Source organism: Lingula anatina, chromosome 8 (assembly GCF_051362555.1).
Source record: "Lingula anatina isolate TDL-2025a chromosome 8, LinAna3.0, whole genome shotgun sequence".
NCBI lineage: Eukaryota > Metazoa > Brachiopoda > Lingulata > Lingulida > Lingulidae > Lingula > Lingula anatina.
Genome location: NC_141774.1, coordinates 923,367 through 948,522, shown reverse-complemented (window position 1 = coordinate 948,522; position 25,156 = coordinate 923,367). Strand labels below are relative to the sequence as shown.

The following is a 25,156-nucleotide window of genomic DNA, read 5'->3' as shown; positions in this document are numbered from 1 at the left end:
CTGTCTTCCACTTATTCAGAAAATATTGCATTGTTACTGCACATAATAATACTGTGATACTAATTAAGATAACTTACTTAACAAGATTAATAATTTGCAAAGAGACAGTATGGCAGGTAACTAGAATGGCAACTACAAGTATTCTTATCATCATCAAGCTAGACAGAACTCCAAAACACATAGCACGAGGACACCACACTGTACTTACATTATATAACACAGTGAGAGGAACCACACTGTATTAACCATCAAAAAAAAAAAAAAAAAAAAAATATATATATATATATATATATATATATATATATATATATATATATATATATATATATATATATATAACACAATTACAAGTATGTTTTGGTACCCGTAAAAGTGTGTGTCACAGATAATTTGTTTACATTATGAAGATAATATTCTGAATTAAGTTGTACAAAGTTATACTGCACTTAAGTTGAAATTCAAAATAATAAGACATGCATTTAACATAATCCTTAAGAAAAATCAATCAAATTTTGCCTTTTGACTACCTGTATTATGCCTTGTTTTTACAAAAATATAAATGGGTCCTTATTATGATTTCTAATTCTTTTTAAGCAAAGCAGTGTCTCAGATATCATTCAATATTGCCAATCGCTTAGTCAGTGACGTCATAGTTACTTCGGACCTCGTTATGGTAATTATAGTCTAATTTAGGTGTGTTTTCGTACGAGGCTGTCTTTTTAAAAGTACTACATTTCTCTGCGGATTAGTTTCACTATGACTCCACTCTCGGGCACGATTGTTGCGCGCTCTACTTTCTTCAGTGGGATCTGTGTCTCCTGGCACGCCTGGATGGAGAACCTCTTGAGGAGGCCCGCCAACGCGATCTTAGCCTCCATCAGCGCAAACCGCATCCCGATACAGTTACGAGGTCCGGCTCCGAACGGCAGCCACGCCATGGGGTGCCTGTGGGCCTTCCTCTCTGGGCTAAACCTTAGTAATAAAAATTATTAGAAAACACTTAGGCGACAGCAAGAAACAATGATGATCAAGCAAAGTATACTTTTAAAACGCACTAGCATGCATTCGAACGTATTGTGTTGTGGCTATAAAATGTTTTATTTTCAATAGTATAAGAAAAAGGACCATTTTCACATAAACAAGTGAGCTAGGGATTATTAAAACTCCTTTCTTTACAACACACGTCTTTTCATCTGATACTGCTACGTCTTATGCCCACATGCAACTTGACGTGTGTGTGTGTGTGTGTGTTTCAGAGAGAGAGAAAGAGAGAGAGAGAGAAAGAGAGAGAGAGAGAGAGAGAGAGTGAAAGGGAGCTAAAGAGAGAGAGAGAGCTAGAGTGTGAGTGTGAGAGAGAGAGAGAGAGAAAGAGAGAGGGGGGACAGAGGGAGGAGAGGGGGGAATACCTCTCAGGGCACAGTACTGTCGTGTCTTCAGGCCCCCACAGCTCTGGGTCGTAATGTATCGACCACACATCCGCCGCCACCACCAAACCTTTCTCAAGATGGAGTCCGTTCACGGTGCAGGACTCCACGCACTGACGGGCGATGATCCTGGAGAGGAAAATATTCAACATTTACAGCTAGCGCATTCGGAACAAGTTGATCCGCGGTCTCACAGATCCAAGGATCAAATATGGCCGACTCACTTTAAAGGTAGCCGCTTATAATCCTCTAATGGTCTCCTCGCCTCCACTATAGAATCTAATCATTTTAACGTAAGCGGCGTAGTCTGGCCAGTGACAATTAAGGTGTTACGTAAAGCACAGCTATTTTAATGCATTTAATATTATCATTCAACATGGTGGCAGCGGTGATACATGGGATACAACCGAAACCTACATCATATGGAGAAATGTGGGTCAACTACTTACTGTGGAGCAATGGGTGTAATCTTAACACTTCACATATCACCATGTAGATCAACTACTTACTGTGGAGCAATGGGGTGTAATCTTAACACTTCACATATCACCATGTAGATCAACTACTTACTGTGGAGCAATGGGATGTAATCTTAACACTTCACATATCACCATGTCCATGTAGGTCAACTTCTGAATTGTGTCGTAGCTTATTTCAGTCTGAAATATATGGAGGCATGTTTAAACAATGAAAAGATATCGGTGAAAGACTTGTTTCTGGTACTTCATTTATATACTGAATTCAGACGGTTGGGTTTGCTAGCCAGAAGACCCGACCCCACCTGTACTGGTACATCTTAATAAATGCCAATTACTAGATAGTCTACTATCAGGTCATTGAAGGAGGCTATATTCGTATTGAGAAAATGGTTCCAAATGAGTATAAACAAAATATGGCCTCATTCAGAATAGGGGACTAACTAGTCCAGGGTCAAATATGGCCGACCCACTTATATACATGTACTTCCCCACGGGATATCTATTCAGTGTCTATTAGCAGATTAGACGACAACCTTTGTAGTGGGTCGCCATATTTGACCCTCGAACTAGTTAGAAGCTATTCAGAATGAGAAGAGCCGAGTGCTAGCTAGGCCGCGACCTAAATATGGCGGACTTACATGAAAGGTAGAATGCTTAATCCTGTTATGGTTTCTACGCCTCTCATACGCCTCCCCACGCGTCGTTCTTGCAGGAACACCGCAATTAAATCTCGGCTCAATTCAACCGGTTGAGGGACGACGCGTGGGGTGCCGTGTGAGAGGCAGAGAGACCATTACAGGATTAAGCGGTCTTCCTTTCATGTAGGACTGCCATATTTAGGCTGCGGCCTAGCTAGCACTCTGCTCTTCTCATTCTGAATGGCCTTTTAGTCCTCTGTTTTGAATGGGGCAATACGGCAGAACGCTTCCCATCTACAAGGAACAGTGTAGCTCCAGGCTGAGCTCTTTATTTTTATCAATAAAAACGCACAAATCGTGACTCAAACAACACGCACGTCTTCTCCGAAGTGTTCGTCAATTTCCGCCTGCAGCTGGCACTGGACTTCGGGATGTTTCGCCAGCTCGTACGCCGTGTACGTCAGCGCGGTGCTGGTAGTTTCATACCCGGCCAAGATGAACAGATTCGCCTGAGCCTGAATTTCCTGAAAAAATAATTAAATTTAACAGAATGTTCAGGCAAGACTGCTTCCGCCGGTAGCTGGATATGCATCGTTTCCTTATATCAGGTGTAAGAGTCGAAAAAATTATTTATTTATTTATTTATTTATTTATTTATTTATTTATAACCATCTTAAGGATGAAAGACATAAAAAAGTACATACATAAAATCGTACACATCATTCACATAATAAGACCGTTTACTTACTCACTATCCGCTTCGTTCCAGTGTGAATAGGTATTATCAACGTGAGTCAGGGAGAACTTTAATCAGTTTATAAAATAATCCGTCTATTTCTTACATCCTCATGTACCCTAACCCTGCTTACACATACCTCTTCTGACAACCCCTGTCTGCCTGCTATCTTTTAACATCTTCGTGTACCCTAACCCTGCTTACACATACCTCTTCTGACATCCCCTGTCTGTCTGCTATCTTTTAACATCCTCGTGTACCCTAACCCTGGTAACACATACCTCTTCTGACATCCCCTGTCTGTCTGCTATCTTTTAACATCCTCGTGTACCCTAACCCTGCTTACACATACCTCTTCTGACATCCCCTGTCTGTCTGCTATCTTTTAACATCTTCGTGTACCATAACCCTGCTTACACATACCTCTTCTGACAACCCCTGTCTGTCTGCTATCTTTTAACATCTTCGTGTACCCTAACCCTGCTTACACATACCTCTTCTGACAACCCCTGTCTGTCTGCTATCTTTTAACATCCTCGTGTACCCTAACCCTGGTAACACATACCTCTTCTGACAACCCCTGTCTGTCTGCTATCTTCTTCGTCTTCAACTCTCCGCTGCTTTGGGCCGTTGGTCCAGTCTCTCCATTCATATTAAGACCACTCAGCTCCTCTTGGTCACTGTTACTGACCGCTTGGCCGTTGGTGGAATTGATCTGCGTGTCCAGCATTAATTGTAGTAGATCCACACGTCTTTTCTACATAAAAAAAGTACGCAAACATTAAAACTATGTGACTGTACTACCGTGTAGTACTAGAGGTGGATTTGTAAATAATAAATGTCACATTTGCACCCACCAGCTAAGCAGTGCCCGAAAACTCATATCGGTGCCACGCCTAGTTATTCAAGGCAAAATCACCATATTTTACCAAAATTTAAATGCGTTTTATACATGCAATTTTACACAGGACCTATATATTTTTAGATATAATTAATTACCCACATGTAGATTATGATATAACTTTTTATCAAACATGGCAGACATAATGGTCTCAAATACCGTAATGCCGTCACTCGTCTTGTCTCAACTACTGCAGTCCAGTCAGTCATCTTGTCTCAACTACCACAATCCCGCCAGTAATCTTATCTCAACTACCGCAATCCAGTCACGCATCTTGTCTCAACTACCGCAATCCAGTCACTCATCTTGTCTCAACTACCACAATCCCGTCACACATCTTGTCTCAACTACTGCAGTCCTGTCACTCACCTTAGGATCGTGAATTGCTTTCCTGGCGGCAATCGCTTCAAACCCAAGGGCCCGCAGCTTGGAGAAGGGGTCCGTTTTGATAAACAAACGAAGGAAAATGAAAAACTTCCACAGAAGCCTGCGAACTTCAGGAAACATGACTGCAAAAAAAAATCATGTTATTAGAAGACCCATACCATTCCTATCAACGAAAAGTGGCACCCGTAAGTTAACTTGAGTGACATGTGGTCTAGGATCCATTAAGTAGCTAAGGAGCTTTTTGAGCAAATCTAAGCTTTTAAGTCCCCTCATAATACCATTGCACGTTTGGACGATAAAGGGCCAAAGACGCCCGGCCCGGTATCAATAGCTCAACCGTGATTATATTGAACCAATTCAGGTAAATGTAGGGATAGTGAGGGCATGTCAAACTGTGACAAATGCTATACAGAAAAAATAGGCCCTACCCAGCTGAGGACCTCCACAGAATACAGTCACGAATAGAGTAAATTAAATCTTATTCTTTTTTGTTTTCTAAATATTGAAAAATCAAGTTACTGAAGTCTAAGAACGCTATGTATATGTCTTCCTCCGGGCTCTTAATATTAGTTGTGTGTGTGTGTGTGTGTGTGTGTGCGCGCGTGCGTGTGTGTATGTGTGTGTATTTATGTACCAGGCATGGGGTTTGTAACAAATAAGAAACAATTAGCGTAAATCAAGCCTACATACATGTTCAGAGAACCGTAATTGTGGTACAGTTTGTGTGGTAGTGCCAATATATTATACTTATATTTTCCTTATTATCATTTATGCCAACCTACGGAAACTCTACCACCAATAGTTCAGGCCTTACAAACGGATTAAGCGTTTACTAACACTACCTGCAGATCTTTTAGCACTAGCACCCATATTAACGACATAACCCACAAGCTTACTAGCACCACCAGAGAGAATGAATGTAAGTGATAGGTATTGTTTGTTGGTGTTAAATAATTGTACGATGCGTTGGTTAATTTGTGGGTTATGTGGTTAATATGAGCGTTAGTGCTAAAAGATCTGCGGGTAGTGTTAGTAAACGTCTAATACGTTTAAAAGGCCTGTAGGTGTGGGATATTTATTTATAAAGCCAACTTACATGCCACCAGTACCCTCAGCCGGCCGTTACCAAGGCGGTTGAACAGATCCCTGCACGCGGTGAGGAAGGGGTGGTTTCTATCCTCCACTGAGTTAATGGACAGACCAAAGGCACAGGACGCGATCACCTCCAGCGTCAGTCCCTGAAACTCACTGAACGCCAAAGATTATTGTCATGATTATTTTTTATAATTGAGCTAAATACTTGAAATTAAATACGCAGATAGCTTAAAGATGCATACAAAGTCAATTTTTTGTCACAAAAACCAACCAAATGCCAGCATATAGTTTCAAGTAGTATAACTAAGAGAATTTCCGAAAGGCATTGTTTAATTTTACCTGAAAATGATGTTTGAACGGATTTTTCTGCTGGCATTCTAAGCTGTATGTCAATGGGGCAGGAAAGTAGGTCACGAAAGTAGGTTAAATTTACAACCAAAAATTTAAAGAAAGGAGCATTCTAAAGGTCTTTTATGGCTGATCGAGTGATCTATTCAGTTTATCCCTTGGCATGTCGAATTTATTTGAGTCATATAATAATCTAGTAGAAGTGGTTTACATGTGTTACTGGGAATCCACGCTCCACCGATGCTCGGTTTGTATGTACCTTTAATATATGAATAAGAATAAACCGTTTGTAGTTTTGAGCTATCTCATTTAGATGAAAAATTATTTTAGTGTTCAATGTGTCTGTCAATTTTTTCATTGGGAGTGTATCGTTGTCAGCAGGCGTATGTCCGCTAAATTCTCAAATTTCCAATCAAAGTTGAACAAACTATATATAAATTTTATATCCACAACATTCAGCGACACATAATCACTACAAGGCATACCAGTAAAAGGGGGGGGGGGGGGGCGGCATTTGATATTACCTTTGAATATTGAACGGTTTTCCCTCCTCACATCTCTTCTCCAGACATCGAAGCAGTCTCGTCACGGAGTCATTGATTAGTGGTGACATCTGAAGGCAGAATTACATCATTTATATCTTGAGGGTTTTGAGACAAGTTTTCTAGAAAGTACTGCCGCGGTATTTCACCAGAAGGCTTGCCCATTATTTGCAAACAAGAAACCAAATAATACCCCTTCAAATCTACTTCGGATTGGTTCAAAATGTTAGTCATTTTGTTTTTGATATCAAAGGGGAACAATATTCAATTTATCTGGAAAAATGGTGCTCTCTGACAACGGGATCCGCTGGGAGTCTGTTACAAAATTATTGTACACATACATTTTGTGTACCATTTTTGAGACCTTTCATATCATAAGGCGCAATGAAGGATTTTAGAAAGTCCCTTTGAGTGTTGGATACACTGTATAATAAAATGCACAAAATTTAACCAAATTTAACCACCACCGCTGGTGAAACCTTGGATTAAAACGTCTCCTACCTGTTTCATCTTCAGAGCTGAGAACGCCGGGTTTGTGTTCAGACGTAATCTTTTCCATTTGTCCCCCATGGCAATGACCATGTTGACCCCGCGCTCATCATTGGGGTCTGGAGCAATGGGGAACGGCTGGAAAGGCATCAGGGATATTGGAATAATGGTTGATAATATCAGTATTCATAACCAGTTATGTGATACTTTTTTACTACAAAACTACGTTGACCACGTTCAAATGATGATCATAATTGAATCAAGCGTTCCCATACGTGTACACTCATTCCACGATCTCAAGTTGCGTCCTGGTGAAAATGTCACTGGCTCTCAGTCACAATTATAATTAAAGGCAATCAACAGTGGTTGATGATAACAGTATTCTTTACCAGTTATTTGAAAGCTTTTGATTACAAAGCCACTGTGATCATATAAAAATTGTTATCATAATCAAGTATTCTTATACACCCATTTCACGATCTCAAGTAGCGTTCTGGTGAAAATGTCATTTCTTTTCAACCTGTAATCAAAGATCGTCTATACTTTATACAAATAAAATTGGAAAAAATGTATTTGCACTCGATCATTCACACACACACACACACACACACACACACACACACACACACAACGTCATCATCATCCGGGCATTCCAATTCTCAGTATAACGCTGACGTCCGAATATTCACCTTCCGCGCATGAAAATGACTGAAGCGCTTGATGAAAACTTCCTTCAGAAAATCCAAGTCTGTGCTGATAAGTATCGGGTTGGGCCCCTCGAAGATACTGCAGAATAAAGAGATAAATACATTTGTATATATACCATTGCTACAAATAAGGCTGTCCTATAATATGACTTTGACCTTCAACGTATATAAACAGTGAGCTTTTATGACAAACTAAATTGATGTAGTAGTTTACAATAACCAAAAGGCGAGAGGAAGTTTATGTTATGTTATGTCCAAGAGAAACTTGTATTTCTACCGTTTACTCAACAAACCAAAAACCACGTGCCTCACGGCCCGTTCAGACTGAAGGCATAATGGACTGACAGCAGTCCACCTCGCGCCATCAACCCACCAGATCAGACAGTGAAATCCCAATACGTTATTTGCCAATATATGGCCATGTGATAATCCCAACGGGACCGTCTTGAAAGTAAAAAAGTAATATTAGCCTCCTTAACACCCCCTCCCCGAAGATACTCTTCCTTTCCCCACACACAACCACACACGCAAGCGCGCGCGCGCGCACGCACGCAACCACCATTTTACTTACCCATAGAACTTTCCATATTTCTTAGTCCACCGCATTGGAGCTTCCATGGGATCCTAGGAATACAAAAATTAAATAAAACAAACTTTTCATGATGTGACAGAATATGGAGCGTTTTAAACATTGATTGCAAATTAAACTAATACATAACCTTCCTCGGACGAAAAAGTGTTTCTATATAAGTTTCTTTTCTCTCTTCTTGTCTGAGTCTGAATTATTCGATTATTGAACCAATCCTTCTCTCTCTCTCTCTCCCCCTCTCTCTCTCTCTCAAATCCTATAATACAAAATGCCCAGAACCCCCCTCCCTCTCTCTCTCTCTCAAATTCTATAATACAATTTGCCTAGTACCCCTTTTCCAAACCCGATCTCGGTGAGGTTCCCGAATGGTATGGAGGGTGTAGGGCCATCTAACCCCATCCGCTTGAAATACTGAAAGGCATGCCTTCTGTGTCTGAAAAACATGGAGCAAAATGCCAGAAAAATATCATTTATATTTAAGAACGTTTATATTCTACACAATTAAACTTCCATCCAGCTTGGGAAATTCCTCTCACACAGACACACATAAACTTTCTCTCTCTCTCTCTCTCTCTCTCTCTCTCTCTCTCTCTCACACACACACACACACACATACACACACACACAGACACACACACACACACACATACATAGACACGTACGCGCACAGACACACAAACGCACACAAGCAAACACACACAAGCAAACACACATTCCACAAACACACACACAAGCACACACGCGCGCACACACGCACACACACAAGCACATAGAGAACCCTGCTCAAGACCTGTAGTAGTAGTAGTAGTAGTAGTAGTAGTAGTAGTAGTAGCACCCTGCTTACCTGTAATAAATCCCAAACAGGACCAGAATCACGGCTACCAAATACGGCCACATCTCGTCTCAGCCTGGAACAGAAATAAACAGCGGTCAGTGTGTTACATGCACGCAACAATGTAGAGAAAAGTTAACGAGAAAGCGAGCTACGCCAATATTACGTTGTTACCGTGCAATACACTACCACCAGCTAATATACAGAGTAAATGTGTTAACGACGTAAAGCAACGTGCGTGAATGCGGTGGTGAAGGTCGTGGAATACTATTGAAAACTATATTGACCTACTTGTACTTAGTGCTATTAATACCACGTGTGCAGTGCTGCCGTACCTATATAGGACCTATACGTGTATATATCGGATATATAACTTGTTTCATAACTCACAGAGGTGATAGATATCGTGGGCGCTGAATGATCTGACAGGTAAGTTGAAAATTAAAGACGTTACATTTACGTGTCGCTAAATGATTTTAATAGTTTATATATGTACATGTAATAATTGTTAAGCGAGATGTTAGGTTAACATACAGTTGTAGAAAAGCTAAGCTATGAACAGTGCATAGAGATACGGAATACGCAGATGCACATGTAATGTAACTGCAGCTGATTCTCGTAGAATGTCGCTTGTCGCAGAGATCGAGAAACTTTTTAAAATTAAGAGACACCAAAGAGAAGACGTACGTATGTGGCGATCCAATGAAACAAAGCAAAAAAAATCTATAAAACCCTGTTACCAGTTTTTTATACCCTGTGACAGCAATTGTGACATTGATGACATTTGTTTTTACCAACGCCAAGGAGGGTATGTATAGTATTTATTTAATTAAGTAACATGTGATATAGATATACAAATCACCCGGCCTCATGGGCCTACAAGTCACCGACCTTGTACATATCTCAGAAACAATGCCGAAAATTAAAAAAAAACTATGATTAAGGTTGTGAGTTATAACTAAGCAAACACTATAATTTATGGTACATGAGACTCTTGAACTCTGAAAAGAACTGACCGCCTAAAACTAAAACTGTTATTTAAAGTCAATAATGCTCTCACCGTCTTACGTACTAGTATACATAATAGTAATTTAATAAATAAAAACGTGATAGCATATAGCCACTTTCTTTCTGTCTTTGTCGCCAGCGTAACTCAAGAAGTTATGGGTGGATTTTGATGATCTGGTTAGAATAGGTCTGAAATGGGCTTACTTTAAAGTGGCATGATTTTAGCGGTGATCCAATAATAAATTTATTAATTAATTGGTAGCAGCATTATGCAAAATGTTTTGTGGCGGTTTTTGGTTAAGCTTTCAGGATAGGTCAGGAAAGGGATGGATTTTGATGTTGACTTATTAATTTAGTTAAATAATTAATAGATAATTAATAATAATGAGAATTAAGTGCCTTGGCGGTGGCTTGTAGCTGCAGAACGTCTTTCTAATTCTATCTGTTCTCTTGCAAAAAACTTTATTATACACTGACATTTACAAAATCAGTTCTCCATGATTTACAATAAAATACTTCAAACATTAACATGCATAAATAAAATCAATATGATAATCAGATTATACCGGGATTATCTATATAATAATGGAGGAGAAGCTCGTCTATGGTCCTATCAATGTCGTTGTCAGTAATATGACAACAGCTAGCAATTTAGTTTCTCTCCTCGGCTTTCAGTCTGGTCGTCAATGGCGTACTGATAATAATAATGATTTTATTTACGTCTCACGTTTAAAAATAAAACCCAACCTGCTAAGGGTTATGAGAGACTTAAACCTATGAAAGTACAGTTAAAATTCATGAAAGTTCTCTAAAATAAATTACCTATCAATTAAACACAGAAATATTCTATATAAAACTTTTCAAACCCTCTCGTCTGTATTAGGCTGTATTCCCAGAGCTTTTAGATCGATCTATCCCCGCGGGGAGTCTCACTAGATTACTGTCAGATAATTCGGCTTAAATGTCCGTCCCGCCTACTACAAGCTGTAAGGGGGTAATTAACTTTCGTGTCCGCTCGGAACCCCCAGGGAACCCCCAGGGAGTTAGGTCGATCTAATGTAGATCGATCTAATCTCTGGAAATGGGGTCTAAGATTTGCTTTTTCTCCACGTCACTGGGCATTTTGCGAGAGAAACTTAAACTTTTCAGTGTCATTAAATGCCTTAAAATGTTCGCATGGTGTACTGATCGGGTTCAGTGTTCTGGGGCCTAGACAGCATTTTGTTCAAGGACTCCGCCCACCTATAAACAGTCACTGACACGAATAGAAAGTATGTGCTAGCGTGCAATGGAGCTATAGTGTGTGAACCGTGCCCCAGATTGTGATGAAATGACTGACCGAGATTTTGTGAAACTTGTAGTTAGTGCAGTTAATGACGTCTGCAAATAATGAGAAATTCCAATAGTTAGTTCTTAGTATCGAGCAGAACTTTAAGTCATATAAACAGTCAGCTGCACGGTGCGTTATTTCTGATATGTGTATTTGGAGAACGAACAACAAACAATTAACACTTAAACCATATAAACAAAGGGGACTCAATGATTTTGATGGTGTAAAAAACATTGGATAATATTGGCAGTGATGGTCATGGTGCTGTATAGAAATGGCACCTTTTTTTACACAGAGAGTCCCAGCACTCCAAAGTACAGGTAGCATTTCTTTGGAAAAGAACACTATTTGACCCGAAGTAGGCGAGATGTAGAGCAACAACACATGTTCTCGGGCACAACAACAATAGATTTCATTCACAAAGAATGCGCCAATAATAAACTACGGTAGTAGAAGCCCATTCAAAAACCTGCAGCGTTAATAGTAAGTTTTTCTCTCACTGATTCTTGCATTTTACGTTAACATATATGCGTGAGTATTCGCATACACTGCAGCGCGCTGAGCAGTGTTTATTAATTATATATCATCGTGTGATGGAAGCGTTGTACACAACACTGTAAGAACATACAGGGGTAGGGGCAACATCTGCAGTCGAGGTTGGTGACTTTCCACGGGTGACAGGTGTTATTTGTGGCCCGCTTTGAAAACTGGGGAATCTCAGGTATTTTCTTTTGGATATGTACATAAACAGTTTGTGCGTGTTTATGTGTGTGTGTGTGTGTGTGTGTGTGTGTGTGTGTGTGTGTGTGTGTGCGCGCGTGCGTACTTGCGTGCATGCGTGTATGTATATACACTGTGTTTGTCTGTCTGTGTGTGTGTGTGTGTGTGTGTGTGTGTGTGTGTGTGTGTTAGAGAGAGAGAAAGAGAGAGAGAGAGTGGAAGTACATGGAAAGGGGTACATAAAGAGAGATAACGTGAATGTTTGTGTGTGTGTGTGTGTGTGTGTGTGTGTGTGTGAGAGAGAGAGAGAGAGAGAGAGAGAGAGAGAGAGAGAGAGAGAGAATAGCAATAGGCATAGCATATGGACGTGCATTTAATGAACATAGAGCAACACGTACAATTAGTAATGTAGATCCATACAAACACAGCTGTACTGTACATCTGCATCGGAGTCTTATCGATCTTCACACTGAGTACGGCAGCCGAGGATACATGCACTGACCAGTTCAATATGTATGTATGTGGCACAGTACACGTGCACGGACTTGTGGAATACATGCAGTATATGCGGCTGTGCCACGTGCTGAGAGTGCTGCTTGAAACAACATGAAATCAAACGCGAAAACAGCAACACGGAGATAAAACGTGATACCGGTCCACCAAGATACAAATGTATATATGAGTGCTTGCTTATCAGGGATATAACGCTATCGGCAACCACTGGGTTTGAGTCCCAATTTTCAAGATGATTTTACCTGAGAAAATTAAATGAACTCTCCACCAGAGACATTTCTAGCCGTTACAACTTTGGACTGAGGACTTTACAGTACATTAACCTACCGTGCTAGCATAATAACGCCAACACCTCCTCCCCCCCTCCCCCCCCCCCCCCAGTCACCACCCCCTCTCTCTTTATACATCCAGCTTACACGGTCAGCGTTTTACAGACCAATTCTAAACGGACACGGTCCATGCGCAGGTCACGTGAGGTCGAGCACATTTATTAACAATGTCACGTTAACCGTGAATGTACCTGCATATGAACAGGCGAACGTAGAAAATAGTCGACAGAATTAAATAACAAGAATCGGTGCACATCGTCTCTCTTGCTTAACGCCGACCATTATTGGCTCAGTTCCAATGTAAACAATACTGTTACCAGTATCAATAAAGGCACAGGGTACGTATGCCTTACCTGTGGGTGGTGTTCTTACGACCTCGAGGACGTGCCTGGTCTTGGCTTGGACGCTAACAAGCGGTGGATACTAGTGAGCATTAGAGATAGAGGGGTTGTAGACGCACTTGCAGCTGTTACAGTACATCCCACCCTATATTACCATCTGATACGCACGTGCAATGTAAGCATTATCATATCCGATAGCAACACAACGAGACATTAATAGATAAATGCATGTCTAAGATTACTTACCGAAGACCTAAATTACCTGCACAAGTGCATCTTGCATGGATCGGTAAGCAGTGACACCTAGCGGCTGGCGTAGAGACATAACAGCACGAGTAATACAAGAAACAATGGTGCTTTATTAAATTATTAAACATCTTAATATCTGGGTTGCAGTCAGGATTAAATGTTCAAATTAATGTTTTTTATTTATTTATTCGTTGATTAATTGATTAACTGATTGATTGATTACTTGATTTATTGGTTATTGATTTAAAAACTCAGTTACACACCAAAACTGCCTTTTTACTTCAGTGCAAATGCAGAGAAATGCTTTCACCGTTTTCAATACACTGGACCACACGCTCTGTTGAACATTCAACATATATACATACACAATCAATTTACACATAGTACTGTACGTCAAAGGGTAGTACAGGGGGTACATCGATCTTGCATAATGAAAAGTTGTCCAAGTGCTCAAGTAAGTTATCCGGCCTTTTATCAAAGCCCAGTTTATGTTGCTTAAGATATTATTTGTAATTTCATAAAAGACGTGTCCTTGGTTAAAGCTTGGCCTTATAAAAACTAGTCCCTTGCGCCGGTGAAGTACATATAACCCACTATGGAATGTTAGGATATATATGTTGCGTGGCCCATTTAGCTGAAAGTGCAGAAAGGTCACTATATTACCCTTACCCTGGCGCCCTTAGTGCACTAGCTCCTTGTTTACATTCAGATGAACTTATCCGTCATACAACAACGGCTGTCAATACATTGAATTCTCCCAGCCTCCAGTACATTGTTCATCGCCTACATTGAGACTGCGCCGTGGCTCCAGGCGGCGGCTACAGAGCGCGTGTCCGTGAACTTAACTTTGAAAGTCCAAAGCAGGTGAGAATACACCTCGCGGACCTGACGTCATAATGCACGCAGATCTGGAGCGTGTGCTGCATGCATTTAACACTGAACGCGTATGTTGCGCTTATGTAACTTATTTGTACTCGTGGACGTTTGCCAAAGGTTGAATAGTGCGCGTGCACCTAAGATCGAGGGATCACAAGTAGGGCGGGGTGTGTCTTTTTCTTTACTGAAACATGCAAAGCACGCAGACACAAATTGCACGCGTTCGTAATTTTTGCAGACATTTTTCAGATTCAGAAAGAGGAACTGCACAGTCGTGCACGTACGCAAAGTTACGAGGTTTTACTGAAGGTTATTCGCTTGTTGCGACGCTGCAGTTTTCTCATTAGTATTGATACCATATGGCATCAATTTGTTTCAAATGAACTTTTCAGCGTGATAATAATGATAATGATTTGTAAAAGGTGAGAAGCAAAGTCGTTAATTATGACTTCTGTATCTCACTGCTGTAATCAGCATCAGGACGCTTGCACTCACTGTTTATATTCTCTCTGATTGTGAACGCTGCAAAAGCGGATTTCCGCCAGGTGATAAACGCTATATTATTTTCACCTTAGCTTTTTTTCTATTTTCTCACCTCTGCTCGCTTTTTTTTCAGATAAAGTCACTGTATTTATGTGAGGTTTGCGGCGTTCATCCATACCATTTGTAGCCTCGCTGCCTCTATAAAAGCACTGAAACTTGAAGAAGAGCTCACAGCGTTACTTAACTCGACACAAAGTATTATCCCACGGTGACGGAACCACAGCTTTCAGCACACAGGTAAGTCAGCGTGTACTGTGGTGTCTTTTGTCTTCTGGGGAAAACTAGCGCTTGGTAATGGACAGAAGTTAAAACTTTGTGGCAATGAAACATTGTGTCTATCCTATACTGATAACGGAGAAGCACTAGTACTGAAATTCGTTTTCTTCCCATTTTTTTCTCTTATTTTGTGTCAGCATTTCTTGGGGTGCTTTCCCAGAGATTTAGATCGATCTAAAGATTAAGTTTTAGATCGACCTAACTCAGGCTAAATTGCAGTCAGCCGAGCGGACACCATAGTTAATTACCCCCTTACAGCTTTTAGTAGGCGGGACAGACGCTTAAGCCGGCCAAGCTGACAGTAATCTAGTGAGACTCCCTACAGGGATAGATCGATCTAAAAATCTATGGAAATGGGGTGTTGGACTACACTGTTACTTAGAGATATTGCACTTGGAGCTGTATTGAAATAGAAAAGATAGCTTTCTTTGATCGATGTATGCGTTGGTTGTCATAGAATCTAAGAATCTTAAAAAAACAGCGTTTGCTTTTTATTTATTTAATTTCTAATCACTTTCAAGTGTTAGATCCCGGGTGATGGTGCACTCGTTTACCGTATTTATCAACTTAGCCTTGACTCTCGCCTCCATTACCTTCACCCAGTTTATAGTGTTTATTTAGGGTTATCATGGGAAAACTGCCCTATTCAATTTAGACTAAACTATTCTATTTGGTATGCTGTGTTCAGATGTTGATACAGTGTACAAGGACTGGAATTGGGATACATGTCGGCGTTTGTGTTCCCTGCTGAGACGTGTATAGGGGGAGACACACACTCAGAGAGAAAGAGAGAGAGAGAGAGAGAGAGAAAGAGAGAGAGAGAGAGAGAGAGAGAGAGAGAGAGAGAGGGGGGGGGCGACGGAGAGAGAGAGAGAGAGAGGGGGGAGACACACACTCAGAGAGAGAGAGAGAGAAGGGGCGACGGAGAGAGAGAGAAAGAGAAAGAGAGAGAAAGTGTGTGTGACGGAGAGAGAGAGAAAGAGAGAGAATGCAACATAGGGAGAGAGAGAGAGCGACAGAGAGAGAGAGAGAGAGAGAGAGAGAGAGAGACAGATCATCTGCTACCACCACACATGATAGCCATTACCCCCCCCCCCCCCCAGTGCAGGTGGCCGGACGTCACATCTCGTGACGTCAGTTCCCTTAGTGCAGGCGCACCTGTTCCGTTATCTGCTGACATTGCCCAGGGTCGATACCTTATAAAAGTCTGCATTTATAAAGGCGTCGAATATGCTGTTATATGACCATGAATCTGCAAATTCACATCGTGCAGTCGTGCAGCTTTTAATAGTTGGGAAGCGGGAGATCTCCACCCCCCCCCCACCCCCAACTGCATTCTGTACCATTGTGAAGTGCACACACTGGACAATAGAAGTGTCACCCCTACTGAACCAATACTTTGGGATAAATGACTGTGGAATGATATGCTCCTGGTTTCATTTTATTAACATCAAATATCACAAAAGAAACGGTTCTTACTGAACAATTCAACTGTATCGATATTCTGACGTTGCTTATATTCCACCTCTTCAGGTTAATAACTTTGATTACTCTGATTCAGGGGGTGACACTTCTATTGTCCATTGTGTGTACATCATGCACATTTAAGGTACACTAAATAAGTTTGAAAATCCCCAGAATTTTGCCATCCACAGAACTAATGAAGCTCCACGTTCACCTTAAAAACGAACCCCTTGTGTATTTTTTCTGGAGCGTTCCTGTCGTTGATACTTCTGTTGGAACGTAGGAAGATGGTCGCGGGTAAAAATGACTGGTCAGTCATTTTAAACTGTATCAGCCTTTAAAAATTTAATCAAAGGTTGAAATCAAAGTGCTGAGAGGGATAGATAAACGAGACGAGAAATTTACTTATTTTACTTACTGACCTGTCCACTTATTATGTAGGAAATGAAGTACTTGAACAATTGGGACTAATTTGCTGAAATGTGGCAGTCGAGAAAACCCATTTTGGCGGGTAAATCCCATGGATTTCCCCTTTAATCTACCCTAATGGCTGACGTGGAAACTTACCGATGTCTAAATTTAATAACGGACCTGAATTTACCATATATTGTTGTGTGATAATGGAATTCTAAGAATGGTGACGTGTCAGCTTTGTATAAGAGAAGTATAGGATAAGTTCTCATGTACTCGGTAATTTAGTTTTAGCGCTTATAATGGATATTACGCGGATGTTGGTCGCCTACATTTGAAATACAGCTGTTTTGCATTTTCAATATTTTCCAGTAATGTTTTTATTGTCGAGACGATGTGATCTGCATTTGCATTTTTATGAGTGTCTTTCTTTTATTGTGTAAAGATTTATTTGAATGGATGCGGTGAATAATTTGTAAAGTTAAGCGCCGGCATACACTATTAGTGCATTAGTTTCTCTTTCTAGACGCTTAGATTTAATTCTGTTTTTTTTTTTCCAGAAAGAGTTAACAAGATGTGGCCATACTTGATTGGAGCAGCCTGCGTCCTGCTTGGGATTTGGATATGGTAGGATGATTGCGTGCGCGTTTCTACTCCTGCGTGCAATGTGTTACGTGTGCTGTTGTGTGTGCGCGCACATGTTTTTTGTCATAAAATAAACAATTACTTTAGTCGTGCTTTTCAATCCGACCTGATTTCAAGTGCCTCTCTGTAAGCAATAGCATACGGATTTTGTAGAAAGCAGTGTAAACGTAACGTAATCTAAAGACAACATCTCTTCCTCTCTTCCTCTCCCAGGCAGCGCAAGGAGCGGTTCAAATACTTCAAGAACATGGGACTGGACGGTCCCCCGCCAAACCTACTACTGGGGAACTTGGGGGAATACGGGGGCGGGGTAAGTATACCGTTTACTTTATAGAAATGGGTCACTTCTCAATATTTATTTATTTATTTATTTTGTGTGTGTTTATTTTTTGGTTTGTTTGTTATTTATTTGTGTCTTTGTTTATTACTTTCATCTAAGACATACTGTGTGGTCTAATTTATTTATTTATATATTTATTTTGATGGTTATATTTTTAATTATATTTCTGCGACTTTAAGGACAGGATTTGCAATTTGAGTTTTGCAAATTAAAAAAAAAAATAGAACATATAGAACATATTCGAGTGACATTAAAACGTGGAATGTTTATTTACCAAATTTCATTTTACTATATTTCCTTTCCTACGTTTGCATTTGAATTGTTTCGTTTCACTTTTAAAATATATGTCTTTTATTTCACACAGAACATTGCAGAAGGGATCGCTAAACTTACAAAGAAATATGGGAAAACTTATGGGTAAGTGCACCATATGGTATCAGATTGATTTTTACCAGATATTCACAGATATGTCTCTAGATAAATAGACAGTCATATTGGTCTGTATTTTTCCGGTTTTTTCCCCATATAATCTGCCACCCTGGTAGAGGCTAGTATGTCTCTGTCTAATCCGTGAAACAAACCTCTGCTACAAAAAAATCACATACATCCTGGTACAGTTAAGGTACACCTTGCGTTTGTTGGAATATACACTTCATTTCCCGTTTAATGAAAATGTACAGCTTTCGTGTACCGGTTCCATGAAATATACATGGATTGTACATATTTGAATTTTTGCCAACTAGCCCCCCCCCCCTCCGTTCAGAGGGGTGAGGAAAAGGTAGGGTGAAGGATAGAGAAAAAGCTCCCCTTTCCATTATAATCATGTCAGCACGTTGATCATGTTTCAGGATTTTCGAGGGGCCGGTACCTTGCGTCATCACCACGGACTTGGAGCTGCTGAAAGAGGTGTTTATAAAGCGATTTAGCTCATTTCATGGAAGGAAGGTGAGCGACCATTTATTTATTTATTTATTTTGAGAAAGAGAGAGATAAGGCTCCGAAAATGTTTTGGTGATTCGGAGGGCAAAAGGTGCCCTTTGGTACAGTTTAGAACAATGATCCAACTAGTCAAAATTCTAATTTCAAGAGGAGAATATTGGTGTGATTATTTTTCAGAAACCGAAGGGGGGGTCCTGACCCCCTCTTAATCTGCCACTGTTATTATTATTATTATTATTATTATTATTATTATTATTATTATTATAGCCAGTGAATACGTACCGTACCTTAGCGTTGCTGTTTTGTGTCTATTGCAGTTTTTTCCCGTTCAGCCGGACCCCGACGACGCTCACGGCATCAGTATGGTCACGGCAGAAGGACCGCGCTGGAAAAGACTGCGCATGATCACCAACCCCACCTTCTCCGTGTCCAAGATGAAACAGGTGTGTGTGTGTGTGTGTGTGTGTGTGTGTGTGTGTGTGTGCGAGTGTGTGTTTATGTGTGTGTGTGTGCGTGCTTGTGCCTGTGTTTGTTTGCGAGAGAGAGAGAGAGAGAGAGAGAGAGAGAGAGAGAGAGTGCGTGTGTGTGTGTATGTGCTCTAATGCGGAGTTATGCCCATGCAGAGTTTTTTATGTGCGTGTGTTTACACATGTAGCTTGGGGGCATTTTTTTTAGTTTATGTGCGTGTGTGTGCGAATGCATGCTCTTGGTTGCTTTTAATTGTGTGTGAATGTTGTGCATACTGAACATGAGTGTGCGAGTACATTTACTGCCTGGAGAGAGGTACACGTGTACCGTACTCCTTGGGGAGGAAGTCTATCATTATCATATTTCACACATAATTAATTTATGATTGATGTTACGAGTTAAATTATGTTATGAGTGAAGTAACAGGTATTAAGGTCGACGTTTGACTCTGCCTTTCTACTACAATTTATTTAAAGCCCCTGTTACACTGAGATTGGAGAACGGTAATTTGTCCACGGGTGTTTATTTTCCATGTAGATGTCGCCACTCATCAATGAAGCCGTGACGTCATTCTTAAAGACGTGTGAAGAGAAAGCAAAAGAGGGAAAACCCTTCGATATCTACAAGTAGGTCTATGTGGATGCATTAAATGTATAGAATGGGAAATATCCTGTGCAATGCCTCATTGTTCTATAAACAGGATAAATATGTTTCAAGTACTAATAAATTCTCAAATAAATTCTCAAAGGTTACCAAGTATCTATTATCATCTGAGTGCCTCGTCAGTTTCTCAGCAGTGATCTCAAAGGGCACATTCAGAGCAAGTTAATCCACGGACTAACTAGTCCGCAGATCAAACATGGCGCCACCCGTTTTAAAAGCGTGCCAATATTTAATTGTCCTACCTCTGCTGTGAGAGGAGGAAATCCACTGTCAAGTGTGCGCCATATTTGATCCGCTGACTAACTAGTCCTGAATGTGCCTGAAAATCCAGGGCATAGTTTTATAAAGGACGTTTAGCACTAACCAGTGTTTAACTCTAACCAGACCTTAACAGTCTGTTAATTAACTGACCTTTAAATAATTATTTAATCCAGTTAAACACTGGCCAGTTAACTAATTGGCTGTTTTCCGTTAGAAGACTGTATATAAAACACATTTTTACCATCTTTTAGTTAATGGGTGTTAGGGGAATTTATCCACTGGTTAGGCTTATCCACTGGTTAGTGCTAAACGTCCCTTATAAAACTGGGCCCTGGGTGCTACAGGAAAGTTAATGGGGCAGTAAAATTTTACGCAATGTTTAACCGTGAATAACGTTTATTATCTCCCCAGAGAGTACCAAGGGTTGACGATGGAAGTCATTGCCTCATGCGCGTTTGGACTTCAAATCAACACAATCCACGATAAGGAGCATCCGTTTCTTGTGGCCGGAAGAGATTTCTTCAACAAACTTGGGAAGGATTCGATGAAATTCTATATGATGATTCCTGGTAAGAAAGAGACTCTCTCTCTATCTCTCTGATCCCGGTTCTTCTTAACGTTTAATAATTGTAAAATTGTAAGTTTTAAATGTTCTTTTTCAACTTATATTTCGATATGTTAAGTGCCTTTCAGACGGTGGATCCGGGGGCCGTTCTACAAGTGACTGAATCTTGGTGTCTAGATTACACTTTTGTATAAATCTCTCTACTTGCATTGGAATTATTTCGTCATTTCTATTTCTTTATTTCATATGCTTCAATAAAATTGTACTTTTATTTTCTTGTGCATTTTATTTATTTATTTATTTTAAATATATTTTTTCATTTGTTCAATTTTTATTTATTTATTTATTTTGTCTTTATTCATTCATTTATTTATTTATTCATTCATTTAATTTTATTTATTTATTTATTTACTTATTTATTTATTTATTATTATTATTATTATTTATTTATTATAATTTTTTTTTTTTTGCAGCCATATTCCCTATCCTGCGGCGGTTATTTTACGCTATGCTGTACATGGCGCAGTGTTACATGCCTAACGAACCGTCCGGTCGCTTACGAAAGTTCGCCAGGGAAACCATCCAGTTAAGGAAATCCGACCCAAAGGTATTAAAGCCGTTTATTTTTGTATAATGCTACTTCTTGATACATTTTACTGATAGATTTCGAATCATGGTTTCTGACGAGATCCACTATTCAAGAAAAATACCCCCATCATACGCATCTTTTTCATGATACATTTATTTATTTATTAAATCAATAACTAAGCTTATTTATTTATTTCTATTTCCTTAGTACCGAAGAATGGACCTCCTCCAGCTGATGATCGACGCCACTCTGGCGGGTAACAAGGAACAAGTCAGCCGCTCCAACTCTAGTGAAAACGGTGACCTCTCAATAGGTGGCGCTAAGGAGCAGGAAGGGACCAACGGTATAGCTGGTGTTGATGGGGAGATGAACGGCGTCCAGGGTACGGCGGGAGATGTAGCTAATGGCACTGGGAATGTGAAGACCAGCCCGCAGAAGAGTGGATTGTCTAAAGAGGTGGGTGATTCTCTCTCTCTCTCTCTCTCTCTCTCTCTCCTTTAGGGTGTATATTTGTTCCTCTGGGCGTGCGCGCTCGCGCGTGCTTGAGTGCGGTTCTAAATTGCCCTCTTATCTCTTTTTCATCAAAAACCCCCGTTTCTAGTTGTAATTCAAGAGAAGTACATAAAAAATTAATATTGCAAAAAAATTATTTTACTAGTTTGTGGTAACTTTTACATTTCACACCTGTTTCAGGAAATCGTTGAACAGTGCCTCGTGTTTATCATAGCTGGTTACGAGACCACCAGTACGGCGCTCGGATACTGCTCCCACGAACTGGCCTTGAACCCCGAAGTTCAGAAACGACTGCAGGCGGAAATAGACGAACAACTTGGCGATGAGGTGGGTAGAAGAAGTAGAAACGTATTATTATTTAGGCTATCTGTATGTTGGTCTATTGATTGGCAAAAGTGTCAAAAGGTCTCGATAGGCATTTATTGATATTTATTTGATAAACTATATCACACGAGGCTTCACAAGTAGAGTCACTTTTATTAATGATCATGGCATGTGGCATTGCCAGAATTAAAATTATTTCCCTGTCTTCCATTCATTTAAATCATGGAGGTTTGGGAACTCGACGATGCGTCATCGATGATAAGATATTTTAAATCAGACGATGCCGATTACATGTAAAATTTTCTAAAGAAAAATGAAAATGCCGCCTCCTGTATTTTTATTTATATATTTATATAGTCATTCATTTACGAACTAGTACTGTAGCATTGTTTCTTAATATACAGAAATTATTGAAAAAAAATATTGAAAAATTAAATTAAAAGATCGTCTACTCGTTGTTTGAAGGACCACATCAATTACGAGACTATCCAGAAGCTGCCGTACCTGGAGATGGTATTCTGTGAAGCACTGCGGCTGCATCCCATAGCAACCACGTAAGTAGCCAATCACAATCGATGTTCTAACTTTGATTAAAACGCCGCAGCATTTAAAAGAAGTTAAATTTGATTGGTTTCCGTGCTGTGTTGTAAAAATGACCATTTGACCGACCCTGTTGCCATCGGTCGACCCCGTATGATGAGACCTAGCTGACCTTGTTTTAAACTTACAAAGAACCCATTATGAATTTAGTCGTAATCAATATGTAACTGAACCGAAATCTTTTCAGCCTCTTCTAAATATTGTCTTTTCAAAATTATTGAGACGTTTCTCTCGATTTCGGTTTATTTATTTATTTATTTATTTATTTATTTATTTATTTATTTATTCATCCATCCATTCGTTTATTTACATGATGAAGAACATCTCTAACCATCTGTATTTCAAATTAGTTTCATCAACCGCCGCTGTATGGAGCCGTGTACGGTGAATGGTCTCCATATTCCTGCTGGTCTCTCCGTGCAGGCAGACGTCCTGTCTATACACGCTGACCCGGAAGTCTGGGGGCCCACTGACCCGGCTGTGTTTGAACCTGAACGGTAGGGGGCGTCTGTGTGTGTGTGTGTGTGTGTGTGTGTGTGTGTGTGTGTGTGTGTGTGTGTGATTGCTTGCTTGTTACTTTATATATGCTTTATATATATATGTGCATGTGTGTGTATTAAGAATGTATTTGTGCGTGTGAATGTGTGTGTGCGTGCGTGAGTGTGCACGTGTTTTTGCTATAAAATCTTTCGTCAAGAACTTCAAAATTGAAAAAAAAAAATCTTTTTAACCGAATTCCTTTATATGTAGGCCCTATTTGACTCAAAACTCCTCACTTTTTTTCGGGGCGATTTATTTACATGCGTGTTCCTGTTTAGTTTCAGCCCAGAAAACAAAGCCACCCGTCACCCCATGGCGTGGCTCCCGTTCGGAGCAGGCCCCAGAAACTGCGTGGGCATGAGGTTCGCCATCTTGGAAGCTAAGATCGCTCTGGCAAGAGTTCTGAAACACTTCACCATCGAGCGCTGCGCCGAGACAGAGGTGCCGCTGAAGAAAGTAGAGCGCGCCACCACCGTCCCCATGAATGGAGTCACCGTGAAGCTGGTAAAAAGAGAGATTTGATTCGCTGAGATAATTTATATTTTTGAAACGAAGCATTTGATTTGATAGCGGAGTTGGCGATGTTGTGGGGAAAAGACATGTCGTTTGAACGCAAAAAAAGAGAGGTGCACTTTATCTACTTAATTGGCAGTAATTTCAGTTTCTGTAATAATCGTGAAACAGGGATTTTCAGTGGCTGAATTATTTTGGGAGCAACATGTATGTCACTATTTTTATTTGAGGAAGTCACGTGATGTAAATGACGTGTATTGACGTGGTTTGAATTATTAGATGGATAGAGATCAAAATTTAAGCACACTGCCAGAACGAGAATCCTCAAAATGCGCGAATTCACTGTTTATCAATGTTCTGAACAAAGTACTTTTTGGTTTTTCGTTTAATTATTGTTATTTATTCAGGTAGGCTACTTCTTTATTTTATATTGTACTGATGGAAATTAATTTTCAAAATACCCCGTATACTAGCAGATATTACTACATACATTCCTCTAACCGTATAGTCTCTATTGCCTGTATTATTTTGGTAGAATAGTTAGCGTCGTTCTCGTGGAATATACTATTGCACTATTTGTGTACAGTCGTATTAGTATATCATTAAGTCACTTACTTAAAGCCTAGCTATTATGCTACTGCATTAAAACACTCACTCACGCCGTTATTACTGATATCACATAAGCTAATTTTTATCCTTGTCACCCAACTGAGTGAAAATATCTGTACTTTTACCATAATGTATCAAAAATGTCTTATAAAATCTACACATATGGTATTAAGGTGTACAATTGTTGTGTTTAATATAAATATGACGTGTCTGATTGTATGAAATACTCGGTATAGCTGTAACGTTGGTTTCCTAGCATTATATTGTTTATTAACACGTGCTTTTTTTTTTTGCGAGTAAAATAAATTTTGTGCTTTACCCGATGGTTTTCTTAAATATTGGTATTGGTATATTGAATTT

The 25,156-nt window shown here is 39.9% G+C and overlaps 2 protein-coding genes across 7 annotated transcripts; one reads left to right on the top strand and one right to left on the bottom strand.

Moving 5' to 3' along the window:
- On the bottom strand, positions 1 to 14,468 carry LOC106171047 (cytochrome P450 3A29). Of its 3 annotated transcripts, none has more exons than XM_087019027.1 (14): positions 14,327 to 14,468; positions 9,180 to 9,243; positions 8,666 to 8,768; positions 8,318 to 8,370; positions 7,729 to 7,825; positions 7,052 to 7,177; positions 6,533 to 6,621; positions 5,662 to 5,813; positions 4,548 to 4,687; positions 3,843 to 4,034; positions 2,919 to 3,065; positions 1,995 to 2,083; positions 1,407 to 1,553; positions 1 to 972 (listed from the first exon to the last, which is right to left on the bottom strand). In XM_087019027.1, exons 2-14 carry the CDS (start codon positions 9,230 to 9,232, stop codon positions 729 to 731), a joined length of 1,632 nt encoding a protein of 543 aa, XP_086875153.1. In that variant the 5' UTR covers positions 9,233 to 9,243; positions 14,327 to 14,468; the 3' UTR covers positions 1 to 728. The 3 variants fall into 3 exon arrangements, with proteins under 3 accessions (XP_086875153.1, XP_086875151.1, XP_086875152.1); XM_087019025.1 differs by lacking the exon at positions 14,327 to 14,468 and adding an exon at positions 13,421 to 13,564; XM_087019026.1 differs by lacking the exon at positions 14,327 to 14,468 and adding an exon at positions 9,342 to 9,407.
- Positions 9,453 to 25,114, top strand: LOC106172070 (cytochrome P450 3A11). Of its 4 annotated transcripts, none has more exons than XM_087019022.1 (15): positions 9,453 to 9,596; positions 15,150 to 15,313; positions 17,788 to 17,854; positions 18,086 to 18,182; positions 18,577 to 18,629; positions 19,061 to 19,157; positions 19,469 to 19,594; positions 20,157 to 20,245; positions 20,955 to 21,112; positions 21,582 to 21,715; positions 21,905 to 22,153; positions 22,391 to 22,537; positions 23,000 to 23,088; positions 23,485 to 23,631; positions 23,953 to 25,114. In XM_087019022.1, exons 3-15 carry the CDS (start codon positions 17,802 to 17,804, stop codon positions 24,194 to 24,196), a joined length of 1,683 nt encoding a protein of 560 aa, XP_086875148.1. In that variant the 5' UTR covers positions 9,453 to 9,596; positions 15,150 to 15,313; positions 17,788 to 17,801; the 3' UTR covers positions 24,197 to 25,114. The 4 variants fall into 4 exon arrangements, with proteins under 4 accessions (XP_086875148.1, XP_086875149.1, XP_086875147.1 ...); XM_087019023.1 differs by lacking the exon at positions 9,453 to 9,596 and adding an exon at positions 12,095 to 12,226; XM_087019021.1 differs by lacking the exon at positions 9,453 to 9,596 and adding an exon at positions 13,430 to 13,583.
- The last annotated feature ends 42 nt before the right edge of the window (positions 25,115 to 25,156 follow it).